Below are 20,706 nucleotides of genomic sequence, written 5' to 3'. Positions count from 1 at the left end.
TGAGATAGTGGCGCTCAGCTTACCGATGATAGTTCAAGTAAGAAAAATAGATCTGATTTCAAGCTTTTATTCATCATTCAAAACGAACTTTGGCCCTGGTTTTATGGCCCACAATTTAGACGGGGCCATTTGCGTGACCTGAAAACAATAGATTCTTCAAAAATAACTGCGCATTTATTCAAAATTGAATAGATACCTACGTGAGCAGGAAGCATTTTGTAACGTTCAGAAATGGCGCTGGCATGGGAACACTTAACATGTAAGGTCCCTAGTGTCCGCCTATGTCCCGTGAAGTCCCTAACATAACAACTTTTAGTTCTTCCGCACATTTTTTTTTGCTTGCCCATAAGGGTATTTCCTGTGTAATTCGTGACCTCTTGAAAACCGTGCAGAAATCCTGAAGATGACGTTATATTGTAATGTGACAATTTGAAATTTGCGGGAACTACAGCTGATTTGAAATGAAAATGCGTGGATAAACACAGCAGAAAGAATACTGCTCTAATAATAGCTAAGATGATAGTTCTTGCTACGATATAGTTTGACACTGTCGAAAAAAATCCAGATCCTGTCAAACCCTGTAATGCTTATCAATACTAGTACTAGTTTTCCGAGGACAAGTCCCTTAGATACCGGGAATACTCAGTCCTGTGACTGGATTCTCCTATATTTCATCTGTGAGCATACATAATACAGTCCACTGTTTTTGATGATTTTCAGGCTCTGGACGATGACCACATATGTTAAGTGTATTGAGTCAAACGCGTTCTATCCGGATCTCTGTGAAGATGAACACGTTGTCACGTTCGAATTGGTAGTCTCTCCTAATATTGAGTGACTACCCAATGTACTCAGAGTTTCCAAAATCAAGCACTAAATATACATTTCCTATCTGCGTACATCTCAAACCCCAGAGCAAGCTATACAAAAGTCAAACGGGTGTTGATAAAGGTGCACCATGCTCAAATATCTGGGTCCGGAGATGGGATCCTTTTTTTTTTTAATCACTGGGAGGTATCACCGATGAGCAAAGCTATTTTTCTGGAAAAAAATTGTTAATTTTTATGTATTTCATGTGTTTCCAAGTGGACCCAGAGTCACGTATACTCCCACAATAATTGCTAAATATTTAGAATGAAGTTGACTCAGTACCTAAGCCGGCAGCCAAAGACTAGGGCCCCAGAAATGTCTTGAGATCAATATTCAAGTTAGTTTTGAATTAAAAAGCATAAAGGGAAAAAGATTGGGAAACAGGTCGACACACCAGAGCGGAGAAGTCAGTCATATTTGTCTGCGACTAGGGCTGGCTACATATAGTAAGTCGCGCGGGCTTTCATCACAATCTTTCGTTGCACAGACAAAATCAGGTGATTCGTATGAAGATTTCAAAATATCACTTGGATGCCCTCAAAGGTCTTTGAGGATTGCTGAAAGATGTACCATTCTATGAACTAGCTCCAGACTTCCTTCTCAACACTTATTGCATACTTTGCAAATGTCTTAAATGCATATATAATCATTCACACCGTCAATAAAGCCTGCGAACAAACCTAGCTCATTACAGAGAAGGTATGGAGTCAAGTTTCGCTTCATTTTCCAAAGCAGTATCTTGGCGGAATATCTAATACTGGCTGCCATCTACTCCAGTTCGCTTTCTTCTTCATAATCTGGCATCATTTCTTGAAGCATCTCTTCTTCTGAGACTTTCCGTCTCTTTGGGTGTGGTTGTTCAATGTCTTCTTGTCTTTGACGAGGCTTGTTCTCTATTGGGTGTTCGCTGGTTCTTTTCAGGGGCTCTGGGATCTGTGGGCCCCTGGTCTTGTGCATTCGCTCGGCCTCTCTTTGTTTGCAGGCTTTTTCTATTACTGGGCAAGCCTCCACGAGCTCCTTTTCAGTCACACCATCTTCAATACTATGAATAATCTTCTCCACCACCGAGAAATGGTTTCCGTTCGATTTGTCATCTCTAAACCGAAGCATCTCCCAGAACGGTGGTTTGCTCAATTTCTTGCGGCATTCAACTATGCGCCCCTGAAGGGGTTCTTCTATGGCCTTTAACTGTTCCCAGTCATCCTCGGGAAGGTCAAGCTGGGCAAAGTGTTCGTAATCTCGCCCACCTTTCCAAACATGTAAGTTGATTTCTTCTGGAACGCTGTCATAATCTGGGTACGTTGAATCTGGGTCGCGTGAATCCATGTCTGGATCCTGGTACATCTTGAAAATCAACTCCATCTTGAAATCAACAGTGTTTTCGTGCGCCGGCTTCCACTTTAGCAATGTAGCATCAGTTCCAAACACGTATGGGGTCTCAGCGCATGTGAAAATGAGGCCATCGGTTTCGTGGAACAAGTGGTCTTGCATAGACAAGACTACGTCAGCTCTGTAGGACAGCTTCATCATTTTGAAACTGACTTTGAACGGGAATTCAGGCGAGTTTACAATTTCAGGGTTTCTTTTCTTGAAGCTGTCAAACGGTTTCATCACATTCTCTGTGATGTAGCCGAGTCTCTTGGGTAGCGGTCGGTTGGTGATGTCTTTTTCGTGTATGACAAGCGCATCAAAAATGCAGTATCGGAGAAATGGCTCCAGGACGTTTTTCGTCTCCATCACCAACTCACCATCAAGAACAGTGCCATGATGATATGTGCGTCCTTTCTCTTCGTCCGCCAAAAGCGGGAAATGGATATTTGGAATGAAGTAGTATTCGTTCTCTCGAGTTATTAGAAACACACCCTCGCCACGAACAGGATCGTTGATAAGAAAAAGCAAACATCTCAAACCATCGGACTTTTCACACACAAAGTATTCTCGCCTTTTAAGAACTTCAATGTGATTTCTTTCAAAGGAAACCGGCTGAGATCCCGGGAATTGAGTACTTTTTCTTCGAAGCAAATCTGCCAACATGAGCCTCAATTCTTGTAGCTCTTCTCCTTCGATTTTGGTGCCCGGAATCACCGGCATATCACGGTTTCCCAACTTCAACATTTTACAGTTGAACAAGGTAATGGGCTATCGGTGAGTGCGAGAGAATGTGAACGTCAGGTCCGCTAGCCCACAAAATATATGCTAGAGCCGTTGAAGAAACAAAAATAAGGCACGCAGTGCTTAAAGATGAATTCAAGTTTTGTGAAGCCTTTTGAAGTCACGGTTATGTTCTTTAATACAAGTTGTTTTTTCCTACGTTTCCGTTCGCGTTGAGTTCGAAATTCCGCTACATGGAAAGGCGGTATATGCACGCGAAAAAACATCTATTCGAGGAGATCTCCCAAGGTGATCCCTGACCTGCCCTGGGGTTGTCTAGTCAGCTTCAAAGGCACGTAATCCAAGTGGTCCTCCATGTCCTCGATTCCATAATGATCGCCGCGAATAGGTCTGCTGAGCTCGGACATGAATTTATCACCCTCAGGTTCCCCATACTTGGGATCTCTGTCGGTGCCAAGTATGTGACATTTTTGGCACGCATACAACACCTTCGGAAATTTCGAGTTGTAATCACAGTCAATCCCCGCCTTAGCTGCTGCCAAAACACCACTGCTTCCATTCATGGCTTTTCCCGAGGAGCCGTGCTCTTGCGGGGGGAGTCTTTCTGCTTGACTCTCCGTATCATTCAAAGGCCACCATTTTGGAGATGATGGGACGTTGCAAAAATGGCACAGAACTCTCGAGCTATCCCTTTCTTCCACGCCGCTTGTTTTTCCACTTCTCCTATCAGCTTTCTCCATGACTGTAGTAATCATGGAAATGTAGTTGTGCGCTCGCAATTGAGTACCACTCAACCGATGGCCTTGCCTCATAAGATCTTCAATGAAGAGCTGTATCAAGGGTTTTGACTCGCCAGATGGTGATCGTTTCCCCTGGTCCCTAATCTCCAAGATGTTACCCTTCTGTTCATGTTTCGGACATATCAAAATAGGCTGCAACTTACCGACTTGGTCCCGCACAAAAGTATTTGTGCTCGACCTGTTAATCTTTTGGGGGACTAGTTTAAACCCGAGTTTGAAGTTAGGAGTGTCCTGGGCACATGTGACATGAAACGCGTTGTCTTCGGTTTCACACATGTCGCACTTTATGAGCCCGCCATTGAAGCAATTGCATATTCCACAACGTTTGTCAAAGTTCTCCACGAACACTTTCGAGACACTTTCGATCAAGCAACCGATACTCTTTGTACTCGTTGAGCCAAGAATTTCCTTGGCGACGAAAGTAGGAGCCAGAACATGCCGAAATGCAATTTGATCATGGCAGTACAAGGCACAAATCATATGACACCATCGCCCGGTTTCGATGATGGGTAGTAGATAGTCTGGTCTCTCCAGAGGTTCACCGAGAATAGCCAGTTCTGCATTGGTGGATTTTGCAAGACATATACTGCATGAGTAGTTGGTGCTGAATTGGGGGCCCATATCATTGACGCATGGGTCACAGAGCCATTGTCTCACAGGTTTGACCTTCCCAGAAACAATTATGCCAGCACACGATCCATGAACATTCACACCGCAATTTGAACATATGAGCATCTCTTGAGATGAGGAGTCCAAGTTATCATGCTCTAAGCAAATAGAGCAGTTGCGGTCATTTGGTGCGAAAGGCACATCAATCTTTGCTTGTTGAGGTGCCTGCCATCCTTGGATAATCAGTTTCATATCCAGAAGCTGGCGATACTTGAAGTTGTCTAAAACTTGCGTAAGGGTATCCTTATCCAATGGCGGGAGGCTCTTTTTATCGTTTCTCGAAGCAGAGAGGGAATCCTCAAGCTTAAGTTGGTAGTTAGGATTGAACAACGGGGATACCAAACTCGTAGTATCTGTGTTTTTTCTTTGACGCCTCACGGGCGCAGCCTTGGGGTCGGTTTTGGAATCGGACAGCTTTTCCGCCTTCACTGTCTCTTCGGGTTCATTCTTCACACTTGTTTCATGTGCCAGCGAGATGCTAGGGCTCACTTTATTTTTCTTCGCTTTCGTGCTGGGTTCGGTCTTGACGGGAGCCTGCCGTTTCTTTGGGCGCTCAGGCTTCGCCGTTTCCGAGGAAAGCTTTGGTTCAACTTTTCTCTTTTTGATTGCACTCTTATTAGGTCCTTCCTCCGGTGAAATCTTGCCAGCGGCTTCTGTACTTTCCAGATTGTGTACATCGGGGGCCGTCTCAGTGCTGGTGGTCTTTCGTTGTCGCGGGGTCGACTTTGTGCCATTTGAAGGCTTCTGTTTCGGTTTCGTGGCAGGCTTGATCTCTTCTGCAACCGCTTTCGGGGTCAGTGTGATTTGTGCCGGAGGCTTCAGAAGGCCATTTATCGACTTTGATTGGCTGGTGGTGTGCATCACGCTGCATTCATGTTGTTTTCTGGTAACTTCGTACGATAAAGCCAGGCCCTCATTCCGAGCGTGGAGGAGAATCTTCTCTGCATCAGCAACAAGCTCTGATTCGACCTTTTTTCTGTACCCACCGACGCCTTTGGCGATTTTCTTTTCCACTTCCAATGGGTCTTCCCAGTACACGGCATACCTTCTCCAGATCTTTGCGCATCGGAAACAGAGGGCGGTGACACAAGAAGGATCAATATCATCGACCTCAGATGCGTCAGTGTGTACGGTTGTGCCATCGAAGCCAGTAATCTTGAACCATTTCTGCGAGGTGTACGACTTGCAATGCTTGCACTGGAAAGGCTTTTTCTTGACGATGATCTTTTCGTTTTCGTAGGCCGAGTCATCGTCGGAGTCGGCGTAGTCGTCCACTATGGGCGCCACTCTCATTTCCGGTTCTTTGGTGGGTTTCTTTTTCCTTCCCGGGAAATTGCCCCAGATCAAGTGGCCTCGCTTGGTCTTCTTCCATATGTAGTAGAACCTGACGACCATGGACGTGGGCTGGGTCCTAACCTCCTTAGAGACGGGATAAAGTTCACTGCCATGCTTCTTCACCCCCGCCTCGAATCGCTTGACCTCCTCTTTGTTGAGAGTGGGCTCCTTGAGGGAGGCCCGCGTCAAGCGAGAGACAATCTCCGAAGCCTTCTGCGTGTTGCCGTTACAGCACATGTACGCATGGGCCACCGCGTCGGCGAAGTTGGGGGAGTTTGGGTGGATGCCTAGTCTTGCAGCGACCGGATCCTGGGTAGCCACAAAGGCGTCTAGGGACTTGAAGTTGTCCGCGAAGTCGGTCTGGGAAGCCTTCCACATGAGGGTGCACGTTTCCCCTGCGCCATCGTCGACTCCGCGCTCGATGTACCCTTTCGGGCGGGGCTGGAGCCACAGGGGGAAATCCTTCGGGGACACGCCCTGGAACTCTTTTGGGATGGGCAATGCCTTCACGGAGGCGGCCTCGGGCTTCTTCTTGGCAGGCCGCCTGCTGCTGGAAGGCTTCTTTTTGTTCTTTTCTGCGGGCGACTTGTCCGGGTCGTAGTAGACGATCGGATGGGCTGTGCACTCAGGGATGTTGGAGACCTGGTAGCGCTGGCCTAGGGACGTGGACGCGCGTGGGTAGTATGACCTGTCATAGGGGTCCACGGCCTCCTCGAGCCGGGCGTGGAGCCCCAAGTAGCGGATGTTCCATTCTTCCTTGAGCCGGCGCTCGAGCACCGAGACCAGGGAGTCCTTGAGCAAGTAGTCGGTGGCCATGAGCTCGTACTTGGGGAGCGTGACGTGGGGCTTAGTCGGGGAGCTGGGCTCCGGGTCGTCGTGGGCCAGGCGCGGGTCGGGCGCGGACGAGAGCTCGTCGGCGTTGGAGGAGCGGTTGTCGTGCGCGAGCATCAAGATCTTCTTGCTCTGGTGCTCCAACTCGTGCTTCTTGGAGCAGCGCGCGCAGGACCAGCTGAAGCCGCGGCTGGGCTTCTTCAAGAGCGGCGGGTCGAGGCAGAGCATGTGGAAGTGCCTGGCGCAGGAAGCGCAGGCGACAGCGTCCGCCAGGCCGCACCACTCGGCGCACACGTCGCAGTGGGTGCTCCGCGTGCAAGAAAAGGTGTTGAGGAAGCCCTTGGTGCGCGTGCTCTCCATGCACACGAACTCGAAGCGCTTGTTCAAGGCGAGGATGTAGTTGCGGCTGCAGTTGGCGGCGTTGCCGAGGTGCGGGAGCAACGCGGCCGTCCGCACCACGTCGTAGAACTTCAAGATGTAGCGGTCGTAGAGCTTGTCGAAGTAGAAGCAGTTCGGGAGCGACAGGTAGAACTCCACCGCGCCGCCCCACGCGCCGCCCGCGGGCGGCACGAACAGCGCCTCCACGTCCAGCTTGTGGAGCACCGTGAGCAAGCCGCGGAAGCTGGAGAGCGGGCACGCGTCGCTGTGCATGGACGCGAAGAGGAGCCGCGAGTCCAACGTGTGCTTCAGGATGTCGCGCGGCCGGTAGAACCACTGGATCTGGAACACGTAGAGCGCCGCGCTCTCCACCTCCGTCTGCGGCGCGAGCTCGTCCTTGCGCTTGAAGCCCTTGACGCGCCCGATGTAGTAAGGCTCGCCGGGCGGCTCGCTGACCATGTAGATGTAGTCGCCCTTGTGGATCTGGAGGCACGCGCGCGGCTGCTTGCGCCGGCCGCCCACCGGCTGGGGCTGGATGCCCACGCTCTGCACGAGCAAGCCCTGGAGCTCCTGGAGGCGCCGCTGGGGGTGCACGTGCGCCGCCGGGGCCGCGTGGGCCGGGCAGCTCAACGTCTGCAACGACGTGTTGACCGTGGCGCCGGCCAAGTCGAGCTTGTGCGAGAACTCGTCGGCGGCGGCCACGGGCGGCTGCCAGTTGTAGGGCACGTGGCGGGGCGGCGCGCCGGGAGCCGCGTTTTTCCTGCCGGGCGGCGTGGCCAGCCCGGACGGCGGCCTGCTGCCTGGGGCGGGCCGTTTGCGGGCCGTTTTCGGCGCCGCCGGGCCGGCTGGCGGGTTGCTCGGGGCGCTGCCGGCGCTGGCCGCGGGTGTTTCGAAGAGCGCCTCGCCGGAGGGGTCGGTGTAGTTTTTGTTGGCTGCGGCCTTGCGTTTTGGGCGGGCGTGGGACATGGCGGGAGGCTGTGGCTGCTGCTGGGGGTGAATTGGGGTGGGGGCCGTAGGGCTGGTGTAGGGCCTTTCGTGGACCTTTCTTGGGCCTTTTTTGGACCTTTCTTAGACCTTTCTTGGACCTTTTTTGGACCTTTCTTGGACCTTTCCTGGGCCTTTTTGGACCTTTCCTGGACCTTTCTTGGACCTTTCTTGGACCTTTCCTGGGCCTTTCCTGGACCTTTCTTGGGCCTTTTTTGGACCTTTCTTGGACCTTTCGTGGACCTTTTTTGGACCTTTTTCAGACCTTTCTCAGACCTTTCTCAGACCTTTCTGCCGGTTCTGGCGCGGCGGGATCTCCAGATCAGAAGGGGCTCGGGCGTCTGGATGGGCCGCGGGCTCGGAAACAAGCAAATGTGAGCGTCGGCCGGGAAAAAGAAAACGGCGGGTCGCTGGGCGCAATGGCTTCTTCAATACGCTCCTCGTGGGGCCGGCGTTTCCAGGGAACACGGAAAAGAGAGGAGTGGTCCGGAAAAAAAGTGCCTGGCCCATGCTCGGCTCGAACAAAACGGGGACCTCGCTTTTTTTTTTTTTTACATTTCCCGGCACGCCGCCACGCCCGGCGGGTCGGGGCTGTCGACGGCACGTCCGGTGCCACTGTGCTTCTGCCCAGCTGGGGGCGGCTCTACTACTAACCTATACAGGCGGTGCCGGCGCCTTTCTCGCCGGGCCACCGTGGCCCTGAGCACGGGGCCCCGCGAGACATGCTGCGGCCGCAGTGGAAGCATTCTTGCCCGGCCAGCAGCTTTCTTGCCCGGCCGACAGTTTTCTTGCCCGGCCGACAGTTTTCTTGCCCCGCCAGCAGCTTTCTTGCCGCCTCCACGGGCGTAGTCCCGCATACGCACGGCCCCGGAACTCGCCGCGCACTCTACGGGTTTTCGGCCGTGCCCACGTAGCCACGCTTGAGCGCCCGGGAGATCCGCTCGATCTCCGCCATGCTGCTGGCGCCCTCGAGCTCCGCCGCGAGCAGGGCCTTTTCCTCCGCCAGGAGCTTCCGCATGGTGGTCTCCATAAGCCGCGTGTCTTTCGGCACGGGCGCGGCCGCCTGGCTGCCGCTGAGCAACGCGTCTGCCGCCGGCAGCCGGCTGTCGAAGGCCGGGCCAAAGAGCTCCGCCGCGGCTCTTCTCTCGGCTGGCTTGACCTTCTGGCAGTCCAACACCTTCAAAGTGGGGAAGAGCCACACCACAAAGCCCCGGTAGTGGTGCTCCTCGGTGATGCGGTTGCCAAGCAAAACCAAGTGCTCGAGGCGCCGGAGACCCCGCAACTTGGCGACCTCCGCGAAGGACGAGAGGCTGTTGTTCATGAGCAGAAGCGACGTCAATGCGGACGCGGCCACGCGCCCCACGCTCGCAATGTTGTTGTTGGCCAAGAGGAGCACCTCGAGCTTGCGGAGCTCCGGAAGGCCGCTGAGCTCCGTGATCTCGTTGTCCGTGAGATCGATTGCTGAAAACGCGTCCTGGGTGTACTCGAGGTTTTCGATGTAGAGTAGACCCCGGCTGCGGAGCACTAGGGTCAGCAAGCCCTGGGGGGCCGCCACCTTCAAGGCGCTTTGCACGGCGCCTGGCGTTAATCTCAGACCCAGCATACGTACGGCGCGAGTCGGCTGGCTCCTGCTGCGGCTGTGTGTCCGTTTCGGGTCAGGTTTCCGGCGGGGTCAAGGCAGCTGTCAGCTGAGCACTGAACATGATGGGGCCGCACCCGTGCCTCCTGGCGTCTCGTCGTCCAAGCTTCGCGCAGGAACTGGAGGGAGCCGAGCTGGGCCATCCGGCATTTTCTTTGGAGCATGCAATCTCCCCAACGGCCCCGCCGTCCGTCGATGCGGACTCGCGTGGTGCGTGGGGCATGCGTCAGTAGATCGTGACACACGAAACACAGTTGTTACTCTCGTTTACCTCCAAGATACACCTCTGGTACCCGTGCAAGCGCAGCTGGCCCCATGTCTTGGCTTGTTTCGAGACCGTGGCGTCGTCTTGGTTTGTGCAGCTGCCGTTTTTAAGCTCCTCGGATAACACAAGCTCGAGGTCGTAGTCGTCCGCGGTTTCGGAGTCGCCCCGGTTCAAGAGCACGGGCTGGGAGCTGTCGCCCCCGATCTGCTCAAAGAACTCGGGGTCGAAGTCGTCAAAGTACGTTTCGGAGTCCACCTGCGCCGCGCCGCGCTCCGCAGAAGTGCTGATGGACCAGTTGCACCTGTTCCAATGCATGAAGTCCAACGACTTGATGTTGCCGCCGTTGTGGATCACGATCTTCTCCAAGACCCCGCCGTTGCCGCAGGCCGGATTCAAGTTGTAAAGGAAGTCGATGCCGTGGCGGAAGTAGTTGTGGAACTTGGCCACCGAGCACGCGTCGGGCGACTCCGTCGGTCCTGGCCGGAGATGCTTGTGGATCAGGAGCCGGGAGTCGAATTTGTTGAAGTACGAGTCGGCCGGCCCAAGCAAGCGGATCACGTCCTGCTGCGTGGACTCGCCAATGGTGAGAGTCGCCGAGCTGCGCTGGTGCTTGGCGAGAAGACGCAACTCCGCAGTGCCGGTGCTAAGCGTGACGTGGAGCTTTTCGACGGCCAACTCCGAGAAGTGCGAGGGCCGTGCGACAGGCTCGCTGCGCGGCCCGTGCTGCAACTTGCCGATGAACGACGGGTAGTCCTCGCCTTCGAAGATGGCCAACGACACACACGGAATATCCGTGGCCGTCTCCCAGTTGGTGAGGTGGGAGAGAACGCGGTTCTTGTCCTCCAAATCAGCGATGCGTCTGCACAAGTCTTCCAGCCGGATCTCAAAGCGGAAGGCTATCCCTGGATAGCTGAGAAGGTACGAGTGGGACGGCATGTGGAGCTCCCCGGGGAAGGTTGGCCCGAAGATCTTGTTGTACACCTCTTTCAAGGTCGGCGGCAGAACATGCTTGTTTTGCTGCAAGTGCACAAGCGTGTCATCCGCTGTGCCCAGCACTAGCTCCTCGTCGCTCGGTGTATGGTACACGATGTCGTTGAGGTAGTGGCCCTTGTACAAAAGCTTCATGAAGTCGAAGCTGAGCACCTCGATAAGAAGCAAGGGCTGTGTTCCTGCAGCGCCAAACATCAAACGGACGCCCAACTTGGGAAGGGACATTAGCAACGGGGTGTCGAGATAATGCTCCTGCGAATATGCAATTTCCATCCGCTGACGTAGCTCCCTGAGCTTTGTCACCGTGCCATAGAGCAGATTTCCCAACACAAGTGTTTTATCGAGGCTCTCGCTGGGGAATATCTCGGCCGAAGACATGGTGTTTATGGGTATGTCGCACTATAATATGAGACAAGGGAGGGAAGCTGAGATGGGCTGGTGAGCTGCAAGGATTTGCCAACGCTTCTGAGATTTTGAGTTCAATTCAACAGGCCTGAGTGCTTTGGTTTTCGGCCCTATGGTTCCTGGCCCCCTCGAAGTGTTTCTGATCAAGTGAGGTGTTGTATGGTGCCTTATGATGGGGGCGTAGAATGGCTATGGTCCTCCACAAATAGAACAGCAATTGTTGGTTGTTCAGGGGAACACTCTGGCTTGTCTTCTGCTTTTCAAGTTGGGAGTATAAGTGACGAGCTTGAGTCAATGTGGCGGAACTGTTTGTGTTCTGTTGAACGGTGCTTGAAGTGCCGGACAAATATCGGAACATGTGTGCTGTTGGGCTAATTAGCGCAAGACGTTATCAGAGCCTGTATGCAGGCGTTGGGGCTGGGCTTTAGTAAGGACTGCCTCCGCGTCCAGAACCAGCGTAGAACTACAAGGTCGGACGGTCGTTCACAGAATGTGCTGTCGATGTCTTTTCTTGAAGCAAGCCCCGTCAAAATTGCGCTTGCCTGTATAAGTCCACGTTCACGGTCCAAAATCATCGGCCCTCTGTTTCAGGCAAGTACTCATATTCCGCGAATCATGATAAAAGACAAGGGTTTCATGTAGATACAACCACTAGAAGGATAGATCTCCCTAAGCTCGCTTGCTCTATGAGGATGCCTCTACGATAGGCGTGGCCACCTTTTCCAGTCCGCAGGTACATCTTCAAGTGGACGTTTATCTAAGTATATATTACTATACGTGGCCCACTACGACATACATGCGGCGAGCGAAACTTAGGAATGTCGCGGTCTTAATTAAGTACCCCAGGTAGCACACATGGATAACTATCTTCTAATCAAAAGCCATCAGACTTTCCGAAATCAATCACGCAGACCGAAACCCAGATTTGCCTAGGCGAGACATAAAGCTGTGTAATAACTGGCGATCACGCCTTGTGTATGTAATCCCACAGTTCCCGCGGTCTCTCTGCTATCTCCAAACTTGACTAATGTATAGTTCGTGCCATTTGCCTGAAAATTATCTTGTCAATACCGAGCGCCTCGCCTTAGTCCCCTGCAATGCAATTAGACTTGGTAAAGACTGTAAACACCAAAAAAACACATGCGCTGGTTTGGAACGCGGAACCAGCCTCAGGTGCGCTCATAAGCAGTTTATGGGATCTTTCTAGGCACTGCTTCAGATTGTGACGTGCGAAATTGCTGGAGAACAAAATGAGTTCAGCCAGCTGCTTGTGAACCACAAAGCTTGGGGCACTTTATAATTCCAGGCCATCTGATGACCTCTAGATTCCTAGGGCAAAGGACCCAGGAGATCATCAAGCCAAACCTCTTGACCATCGTGCCCTACAGTTGCAAGCTACACGCTTCATCCAGGGACATGATAGATTTGAATTTTCAAACAGGACCCCCAATGCCCCACCTGGAAACACTCTCAGAAACCGCAAAAGCTTTAATTAGATATCAGATTAAATTAACTCAACGAGGACTTGCCTCGGATCTCACTTTACACAATAGAATTTTACATGGAATTTTCGCCGAATCACGCCTTGCTGTGTTCCTCGGACTCATCGGGAGAAAACGTCTCGCCATTCGACGCAATGCCATCGACGGGCTCCTGTGTCTTGGCTTCCTTCTCCTTCTTGGCCGTTTCCCTCAACTGGATCACCTTGGGGTCTGTTGACCTGATGGGCTCCAAGACATAGGGCGAAGATTGTGGGCCCATCATGTCGGGCCCCTCCTCCTCGAAGTAGTAGGCATACTCGCCGATCTCGGCCAAGTCAACGCCCATCAACTCTTCGTCCTCGTGCAATCTCAATCTCAAGAAAGGCACCCTGTCCATGGCAAGCAAAATGATGGACGTGACCACAAACGACCAGGCGCCAATGGAAACAGAGCCGGCCAACTGGTAGCCCAACTGAATGTAGTGTTGGTTCATCCAGCCGCCGTCAATCACAGTGGAGCCGTCTGTGGCTGCGACGTAGTCCGCAGCAAACAAGCCAGTCATCACGGAGCCGAGGAATCCGCCCACACCGTGCAAGGCAAACACGTCCATACCATCGTCGATGCGCAAGATGTTCTTCAAGTCAACGGCAAAGTTGCATGCCACGGCAGGCACCACGCCAAAGATAATGGCGGTGTACACAGGCACATATCCGGCGGCAGGCGTGATGCCCACAAGCCCGGCAATGGCACCCATACATAAGCCTACCGTGGACCATTTGCCGCCCGTTCTGAAATAGTCCACAAACATCCAGGTCAAGCCACCGCTGGCCGCGGCGATGTTGGTGTTGACACATGCATACCAGGATCTGATGGTGGCGTTACCAGTGGAGCCACCGTTGAAGCCGAACCAGCCGAACCACAAGAAAACGGTACCGAAAACAATGGACGTGACCGAGTGCGGCTTGTACTTTGGCATCTTGCCGTTGGTCAAGGGGTCGTGTCTCTTTCCCAAGACAAGCGAGTAGGCCAAAGCGGCGAAGCCCGAGTTCTCGTGCACGGGGCCACCTCCAGCGAAGTCCAAGCCTCCCAAGTTGATCAACCAGCCGTTTCCGCCCCACACCCAGTATGCAATGGGGCAGTAAACCACCGTCAACCAGATGAAAAGAAACACCATCATGGGGAACAAGCGGGCTCTCTCACAGCCTGCACCGACCATCAAGATGGCCGTGACACAAGCAAACATGCCCTGGAAAAAACAGAACAAGATGTCCGGCACCGAGCTGGCCACACTGGGCGCTCCAAGCACATCCATCAAGCAGAAATTGGTCAAGTCGCCCAAAAACTGGGACTTGTTTGAATGTGAGAACACAAGCGAGTAGCCCCAGAAAAACCACTGGAACGTGGTGACACACGCGGCCATTACCGAGGCCCACAACAAGGAAAGCGCGTGCTTTTTCCTACTGATACCGGAGTACAACAATCCAACACCAGGGATCATGAGCCACACCAACACGGAGGAGATCCCCACCCAGACCATGTCTGCACCTTCAAATTGGAGGTTCAAATTTTGCGTGAGCGAGTCTCCTCCGGTGCCTGTGCCGGAGAAGGTCTCTGTGCTCATTGCAGTGGAATCAGTACTAGACATTTCCAGAATGAGACTGACGTACTTATTAGCGAGCCGAGAAGCGTATTAAATTAGGCTGAGCCCAGAATTGAGAAATCTGCGGAGAAAGAGAGACTGGATCAATTAGTAGCTAGCCGCCTCTGGATATCTCAACCAAATATAGCCCTTGAAAACGAGAAGGCCGAAATCCACCAGCCATATTTATATTGGAACCCTTTGGGGTGTTGATAACGAAGATAAGATCGGGCCAATCAAAACAGGGCTCTTCTGGCCGATCGCGTCACTAGATGCAAACTCAGGCATATAGGCCCCCGCGAGATATCAATGTATAGATAACGCAAGCCTCGGCCTGTACACATTTCGAGAAGCAGTCTTACTTGTCGTTAATTTGTTCGTTTATGTCCGCCGAGGCGCGCTTGAGTCATTGGCTGGAACGGCTGATATCAATACGAGAACATCAACACGCTCCGGAACAAAGTCCGGCGAGCCGACAACAGACTATGTGCAGACTTCTCCTCCAGCATGATTCCGAACATGCACACTATTAACGGGCAGAGATGCTTTATCGTGAGAATAGCCCAAGAAAATTTCTGATGAGAGAGATGAAGGAAATAAAGAATAAGAAAGCAAAGTGGGAGATAGTGGTGGCAAAATGTGGCAGGGGCTAAACTTGAGAAACGCGGGAAATTCTGAGCTTGTTTTTTTCTTAGCCACAAGCAAACTCCGGGGAGATTAGAATCCCCTTCCGCGCACAGCTCTGACATTCTGAGATCGTACGACTATGTCGATTCTGGCTGACATCGAGGACAAATATCGTTTTTTGAAGCCGGATTCCTTAATATATCCAGAAGCTTTTCTGATGTGGAATTTGCAAGTTGTGGAAGAGACGCTGAGCGTGTCGCATATTCACTTTCTGGTGGGACTGGTCTATACGCTCAGTTACTGCTTGGTTCCTGAAGAACAGTTCAAGGAGAAGTTGTAGAAACTAGCGAGCCGCAGATCACAATTGGGCTTATTGTGTCGAAACGCGGATATACGGTCTCCGTAGCTTTAGTAATTCAGCATTCTCCGTCTGGTCCCTTATTGTGTGAGAATCACTTACTACTTTCTGAATAGAACTGATGTCTGCGAGGATTAGATGAATGTGTGCTTGTTATGAGATAAAGCTTTTCTTTGACTGGAAGATGGCTTGTTTACTAAGCTTCTGGTGTAATTTCCGAAGAACGCACATTCGTGTGAAGTTGTTTGAAACATCCGAGACGTGGATTCGAGATTATCTGGCCATCTCCCCGTCATACACATATAGGAACAGAATTGAAAAAGAAGGCATGATACAAGTGGCTCTACTATGAGCCGAACCCACCATAGTCAAATTTGCCGATTGGGGTTGCTCATGTTTTATGACTCCATTTGACCGTATACAATCATAGCTCACCCGATAAGAAACTGATTCCCCTTGAAAATCCTTGTATCATTATGAATGTTTCCAACGCTTCTGTAGACTAGTGCAACAACAATTCGCTTATAGAGTCCCCCATGAATTTCTCTTTCACAAAAAAAATCATTTGTTCTCCTTATGTGAACCCAGCAATTTTTAGAATTTCACCGAATCAATTGCGGAACGAAAAAAGAATTCAAATTCTACCAAAAAAATACCTTGACAACCGGGCATTAAAAAAAAGAAGCCCTGTAATCTGAAGCTTCGAAAAAAGCCCGGCCTTTTCTCCACAAATGAAATTCTGATTTCTCTTGCATGAAAGACTGTTATTCACTTTCGTTAATCTACCAGTCCCAGAACCAGAGCCACCGGCCACGGCCCCGCGGCTCGCACGTGACCAAACATCGGTAAATCCTGCAGATAACCACGCTGACCCTCCCAAATGAACCGAGTGCACCGAACAGCCTCAGCCCCAGACCAGCCCAAACATATTTCATTGAGCAAAAATACCATCTACATACGAGCTTTGGCTGCAAGTGGCTGTATAGATTCGGGACCAGGTGCAAAAAAGATCACTTGACTGCTTCAACGAGCTTTTGAGAGCCCACATCCCAAACATTGAAAAAAAAGCACCAAACAGCAAAGTTCCCCGCGGGCGCACCTCCTATTTTGCACTCTACAGAAATGTCGGAAATGGACTTTTCCACCACGATTTTGACTTCCAAGTCTCCTGAGGATGTGGCGAACTTTCTCCCCCACTCCTTGCAATTGAGCTCCAGGCTCATTGAGAAAAGCTTGATGGTATGGTTTTCCAACTATGCAGCTATGATTACCAGGTACAACCAGGATTTGAATACATTGGTTGCCAACGGGCGCAGTTTTTTCAGCGGCTCGGGCGGCGAGTTTGGATCGCTCGACAAGATATGGAACTGCGTGGCGTCCTCGGTTATGTCGCAAGTCGAGGTAAACGAGACCTTGATCAAGGTGATTAGAAAGGACATTTTGGCACAGTTTAGCTCCGCTTTCCACGAAGACTTCAAGTACTCTGAGTTGTTGGTCAACTCGAACGAGCTTTTGGAGATGAAAAACCATTTGGGCGATGACAACGGCGCCTATAATTGGAATGTCAAGGCGCCGGCCATTCTCAACAACTTCGAAAACTACAAGAAGTTTGAGAAGGATTTAATATTCAACGCGTTCATCTCGTATTTGAATACTCTCAACTCCAAGACTTCCAACCTAGTTCACAAGAATGAGAATGCCGTGAACTTCATCTTAAAAGAATATCATCTTGACAGCGAGATGCGGCTCTACACAGACTACATGATCAACGCAGACGTCCCAGAAGCCGAGAGCAAAGCTGCTCCCCCTACTAACATTCCGCCTCCTAGACCTCAGCCCAAACACAAGCCATCAGTAGCCTCTTCCAACCTGGAATCTGCCGCCGGTACGACTCCCGTGGCGGAGAAAAGAAAGTCGAAGTTGCGCCTGAAGATGGGCTCGATACTCGGCAGAAAAAAGAAACACACGTCTTTGAGCCACGCGGAAACCATCCCCGAGGACGCTCTGGCCGTCTCTAGGCCCTCGAAACTGGAGACCCACGTTTCCCATGGCGATTCCAGGAACTCTGTGCAAGAACTCTATTCTAATACAGTGCCCCAACGTCATTCTTTGTCGAGAGCCCAGTCGAAGGTGACAGAGCCAGCAGAATCTGTGGCCGAGAAAGCACCGGTCAATCCCTCACCTGTTGCTCCATCAAATGGCGACACAAGCTCTTTAGCTGCCGCAACCCAAAAGACGCCTCAAAAATTCCATCCTGCTTTTGATGCGGCTCCTTTGCAACCATCTCAGCCAGCGCTGCGTATGAATAATGAAGGCGTTAGCTCTGTCGAAGACTTTACTCCACCAGCTCTCGTTGAAGAGAACGATGAAGAGACTGACGACGAAGGTGCCAACTTTGTCAAGTACTCCTCCTCGGAAGAGGAGAGCGATGTTCCGATCGACAAAAACGGAAGGCGTGAGTCCCTACTCAACGCGCATGACTTGGGCCAGCCTCCAAAGGTCGAGACTGACTCAGACGTGCGCTCCAGAAACACGTCCTCTGGTAAGTACAGTTTCGAGTACGGCGATGAGTCCAAGTCCATCTCAACTCCTCAGCACACTCCCGTTATGCCAGCCTCACCTGAATTTTCTGCTGATCGCCGTGTACCCGCAATTCCGGAGAAACCTTTCGATGAGTCAAAACCAGTTAGAATTTCCAACGTGATGCCTGTGATAGCGCCAGGCCATACCAAGGGCGACTTCCAGTCTGCAACTGTGACACGTGCGCCACCACCGCCTCCTTCTAGAAAAGCGCATCCTACGCAACACGATATACGGAGAGACTCGTTGCAGAATCTTCACAGCTCGCGCGACTCTTTTGTCATGCCGAATGCTGGAGATCGGAAGTCTCTTGTGAGTCAAACGACCGGAAACTCATTGATGAGGCAAGATCAATTCAAGCATTTCGGTGCTTCGGAAGCATCCATTAGAGAGGGGTTGAACACTTCCATTGCAGAAATCCTCAATGCAACTTTCAAGGACGGTAAAGTCACCAAAGCGCAAGTTTTTGGTGAAGTTGCGTTCAATTACAATTCCAGCGAACCATTGGACTCCCTTACAGTGAATATTCCGACTCAATTCTCTAAGTTTTTATTGAACGACGAGTTGATGACTAAACATGGAAGCGAGGAATACTCTCTCAACTTAGCGCTTATTGCCGGTAAAACTTTGGGAGGAATCAAATATCTGCTTGATCTGAACTTAGATCGTGTTCCTGTTTTGATTAAACAGATATGGAAGTTTGAGCCGAATCAGGCTAGTTTAATCATCAAGCTATCCTTGAACGCGGCATACAGCAAACGAATCAAGCTTGAAAATTTTACGATCTCCGCGGCCTTGGATAACTCCGTTCTGTCCATCTCTGCTTTGTCGAAACCAGAAGGATCGTTCAACAAGGACTTGAATAGAATCACGTGGAGGTATGTAGAGCCTTTGCAACTTGACGCGTCTTCCCCCGAGATTAAGTTAATTGCTAGGATCATGACCACCGGTCTCGCCCTGGAGTCGGCTTCTGGAACGAGATTGAGATTCACTATTAGCGAGGATGCTATTCCAAACGTGAAGATTTTCGATTCTTCACACCAACCTGTTCCAAGCATAGCAAGTCTATCGAGCGGGAATTACAGCTCCCACATCTAGGATTTGTCCGTGAAGACTTTTCAGATATAAACTTTTGTATGTAAAATTATAAAATTGCGCCTGGCGTATTACTCTGGAGCGTCTAAAGCCACTTGGAATGCTTGATGTCCTTCTTGAGCCTGTAGACAACAACAATGATCGCAACAATTCCTATAATCAACGGTATCAAGACCCACCTTATAATAGTGCCGAGGTATTCAAAGTCAGCAGACCTGGTGTCAAGGTTCTGATATTGTCCCTTAATCTCTCGGTGATTGTCCATCAAAAGGTCAACCTTGCCAGAAACATCTTGCACCTCCAACCGGTGTTTCCTGACTTCTTCAATGATTCCCTGATTGAGCACACGTACGGCCTTGGTCATCTCCCTATAGTGAGAAGTCAACAAGGATTCGAAGTGTTTGTGAGTTGTCATCAATTCCCCAAGCACCGACAGCTGCTGACTTTGGATCTGCTTTATCCCTTCAATGGCCACAGATAAATCATTGATCTTGGTGAAATCGAAGGAATTGACTGTGTGTTCTATCGTCATCAACTTGGAGGTTATTTCAGACAACGAACCTTCCAACTTATCGAGATTCTGTACAGGAGGAGCTGTCTGTCCTCTATTTGACATCATTTTCTCCATTAGAGATGGCGCTTTTTGCAACGGTTTACTTGTGCGTTGGGATGATGACATTTGTGTTTTGGTCACAATCTTGGGTGCGGGGCCATCTGCAACGCCGTGGTCGTCAATGGCATCTTCGGATAGTCTGTCGTAGATATCCATTTTCAACACCTCCCAATACTCTCTTGAAACAGGGTTGGTGGACGCAGAAACACCCAAGCGAAGATCAGAACCAATTTTGCCAAACGATAATGCATCAGTGCTGAAGCATAAGTTATTGTCGATTTGCACCTTGAACCAATTTCTTGATGCCGAGTAAGACACACGCATTGTGAAAGGCACCATAGAGTCCAAGTAGTTGAATCTACACCCACCAAGCGCGTTTGTTTCGGCATTGTTGATGCTTTTAGAGCCGTCATTGGCAAAAATTTTGAGGCCTCTGTAGTCCAAGTTGTTCATCAAGAATTGTAATCCATCAAATTTCAGCGGACCGCCAAAATTCAATGTATCATCTGGGACCAGGCCGTCAAGAAGCCAGAAAGACAAGCCGTTGGTCTCGAAAAAAGAATGGTCATCTACGTCTTCCTGTTCCGAATTCCTGAACACCAATTCAACAGTCCATTCATTTTTGGAATTGGCCAATGGATGACGAGACCAAACTGATCCCTTCCCGTCCTCTACCACTAATCGTCCAGCTTCTAGGTTCATGGAGCCCCTTACATCCCAGTCTGCATATATATCAGAAATCTGGTCGACTTTAAGCAAGTTGGGAAGAGAATGTCTGCTTGGGAAGTCGGTATCTTGCTCATTGTTCACTAGCCGGGCCTCGGGAAGAATTGCCAAAACCGGCGCGATGGAAACCACAAGCTTAATTAATTGCCCGAGAACTATCATGAAGTACCAGCGATCTGTCAATTGCACCAGGCAAGTCGTATTTATGGCAGACAAAGAAGGTGATCTTAGACTGAGAGATATGTCTGGATCCGTACACCAAGTGCTACTTGCTACGGCCGTTGCAGATCATAAATAACGACCAAATGA

General features: G+C 50.9%; 7 protein-coding genes across 7 annotated transcripts; 1 reads left to right on the top strand and 6 right to left on the bottom strand.

The window, feature by feature from the left end:
• Positions 1 to 1,300: 1,300 nt before the first annotated feature.
• Positions 1,301 to 3,117, bottom strand: CGT1 (mRNA guanylyltransferase). The gene has a single exon (XM_018854427.1). It carries the CDS (start codon positions 2,983 to 2,985, stop codon positions 1,639 to 1,641), a length of 1,347 nt encoding a protein of 448 aa, XP_018712282.1. The 5' UTR covers positions 2,986 to 3,117; the 3' UTR covers positions 1,301 to 1,638.
• Positions 3,118 to 3,713: 596 nt separating this feature from the next.
• METBIDRAFT_16615 (DNA-binding E3 ubiquitin-protein ligase) lies at positions 3,714 to 7,961 on the bottom strand (the record flags this gene model as incomplete). The annotated part of the gene is made up of 2 exons (XM_018854660.1): positions 3,714 to 7,520; positions 7,590 to 7,961. Coding segments are annotated over 2 exons (4,179 nt in total), but the record flags the coding sequence as incomplete, so codon positions are not given.
• A 904-nt stretch (positions 7,962 to 8,865) lies between these two features.
• On the bottom strand, positions 8,866 to 9,582 carry LEA1 (U2 snRNP complex subunit; the record flags this gene model as incomplete). The annotated part of the gene is made up of 1 exon (XM_018857047.1): positions 8,866 to 9,582. One exon carries the CDS (start codon positions 9,580 to 9,582, stop codon positions 8,866 to 8,868), a length of 717 nt encoding a protein of 238 aa, XP_018712280.1.
• Positions 9,583 to 9,844: 262 nt separating this feature from the next.
• METBIDRAFT_77356 (uncharacterized protein) lies at positions 9,845 to 11,251 on the bottom strand (the record flags this gene model as incomplete). The annotated part of the gene is made up of 1 exon (XM_018858681.1): positions 9,845 to 11,251. The coding sequence occupies one exon, from the start codon at positions 11,249 to 11,251 to the stop codon at positions 9,845 to 9,847; it is 1,407 nt and encodes a 468-aa protein (XP_018712279.1).
• Positions 11,252 to 12,856: 1,605 nt separating this feature from the next.
• On the bottom strand, positions 12,857 to 14,380 carry MEP2 (ammonium permease; the record flags this gene model as incomplete). Its single annotated transcript, XM_018858680.1, has 2 exons — positions 12,857 to 12,952; positions 12,983 to 14,380. 2 exons carry the CDS (start codon positions 14,378 to 14,380, stop codon positions 12,857 to 12,859), a joined length of 1,494 nt encoding a protein of 497 aa, XP_018712278.1.
• Positions 14,381 to 16,306: 1,926 nt separating this feature from the next.
• METBIDRAFT_30808 (uncharacterized protein) lies at positions 16,307 to 19,424 on the top strand. The gene has a single exon (XM_018855718.1). It carries the CDS (start codon positions 16,506 to 16,508, stop codon positions 19,059 to 19,061), a length of 2,556 nt encoding a protein of 851 aa, XP_018712277.1. The 5' UTR covers positions 16,307 to 16,505; the 3' UTR covers positions 19,062 to 19,424.
• On the bottom strand, positions 18,715 to 20,684 carry EMP46 (Emp46p). Its single transcript, XM_018855717.1, has one exon. It carries the CDS (start codon positions 20,557 to 20,559, stop codon positions 19,144 to 19,146), a length of 1,416 nt encoding a protein of 471 aa, XP_018712276.1. The 5' UTR covers positions 20,560 to 20,684; the 3' UTR covers positions 18,715 to 19,143.
• Between the last annotated feature and the right edge of the window lie 22 nt (positions 20,685 to 20,706).

This window comes from Metschnikowia bicuspidata, assembly GCF_001664035.1.
Source record: "Metschnikowia bicuspidata var. bicuspidata NRRL YB-4993 chromosome Unknown METBIscaffold_2, whole genome shotgun sequence".
Classification (NCBI taxonomy): domain Eukaryota; kingdom Fungi; phylum Ascomycota; class Pichiomycetes; order Serinales; family Metschnikowiaceae; genus Metschnikowia; species Metschnikowia bicuspidata.
The sequence above is the reverse complement of the archived record's forward strand: the minus strand, read 5'-3'. Positions and strand labels throughout refer to the sequence as shown.

Excerpts from the sequence above, each read along its gene's own strand:
- CGT1 (XM_018854427.1), bottom strand. The coding sequence starts at position 2,985 with ATGTTGAAGTTGGGAAACCGTGATATGCCGGTGATTCCGGGCACCAAA.
- METBIDRAFT_30808 (XM_018855718.1), top strand. The coding sequence starts at position 16,506 with ATGTCGGAAATGGACTTTTCCACCACGATTTTGACTTCCAAGTCTCCT.
- EMP46 (XM_018855717.1), bottom strand. The coding sequence starts at position 20,559 with ATGATAGTTCTCGGGCAATTAATTAAGCTTGTGGTTTCCATCGCGCCG.